Source organism: Melampsora larici-populina (genome assembly GCF_000204055.1).
Source record: "Melampsora larici-populina 98AG31 unplaced genomic scaffold MELLAscaffold_15, whole genome shotgun sequence".
NCBI lineage: Eukaryota > Fungi > Basidiomycota > Pucciniomycetes > Pucciniales > Melampsoraceae > Melampsora > Melampsora laricis-populina.
The window spans coordinates 192657-193517 of record NW_006768779.1 but is presented as its reverse complement, the minus strand read 5'-3'; the positions used below and the strand labels follow the sequence as shown (position 1 = coordinate 193517).

The 861-nt window shown below is 44.1% G+C and overlaps 1 protein-coding gene across 1 annotated transcript in view; it reads left to right on the top strand.

Moving 5' to 3' along the window:
- Positions 1-335: 335 nt before the first annotated feature.
- Positions 336-861, top strand: part of MELLADRAFT_105775 (uncharacterized protein) — a gene marked incomplete at both ends in the record, with an annotated part of 770 nt that continues 244 nt past the window's right edge. Inside the window, 2 exons of the mRNA XM_007409380.1 lie at positions 336-440; positions 511-847. Coding sequence (XP_007409442.1) covers positions 336-440; positions 511-847 — 442 coding nt within the window. The remainder of the gene's footprint in view (positions 441-510; positions 848-861) is intronic.

Sequence of the window (861 nt, the reverse complement as noted above, 5' to 3'; positions counted from 1 at the left end):
ACGATCGGAACCCTGCAGCCAAGGCCCTAACCCCCGAGCTTACCATTCCCACCTGTCCATTTCAAGTCACCTCTAAGCTCAATGCAGACAAATGGACTTTGACCATCATTAAAGAGAATCCTAACCACGATCATGGCCCCGTTGAAAACTTCAAACCCATGATTTTACCTGACCTAACGAACGATGCCTTTGTACCTAAGCCTAAAAAACGCAAACGAGTGGTTGTAGAATTGGCAACCCCCAATCAATCGACCTCCGATCCCACACCACCTTCAAATCCCACAAATCCCACACCTTCTCAGTTTCCCAAACGATTTCAAGCCTTATTCGACGATATGAAGACCCTTGACAAATCGGACAAGGACCTTCTCCTTGATCGATTCTTTCGTGAGTGTGAGGTAGTTAAGGCACTCAACAAGAAAGGTATAATAAGGAATGAAGTAAGATATTTCGATATGTTTGAAATCAATATCAAGACTCACAAATACTGACATTTTGTTGGTACAACAGCCACTTAACCCATCAAGTACAACTTCCCCAATCCGCCAGACCGACCTCATCGAAACCGGGCACACCTCTAAGCCTTCTTCTCACGAAGAAGAAACTGCTGAGCCGGATGAATCAGCTCAGCATAACAACGAACTCCCAGATATTGATCAAACTGGACAAGAGACTCCAAGTGTCGAGAATAATGAAGAGGATGAGGAGATCGCAGCTAGATTACGGGCATCAAAAAAAACTCGTCAAGTTTTGTCAAAATCACCTATCACAAAATCCACCAAAGAGATTATTCCTCATCAGCAAGCAACTCGTAGTGAGAGTAACAAAGATCCGATCCGATTGATACGTCAGTCTTCACGA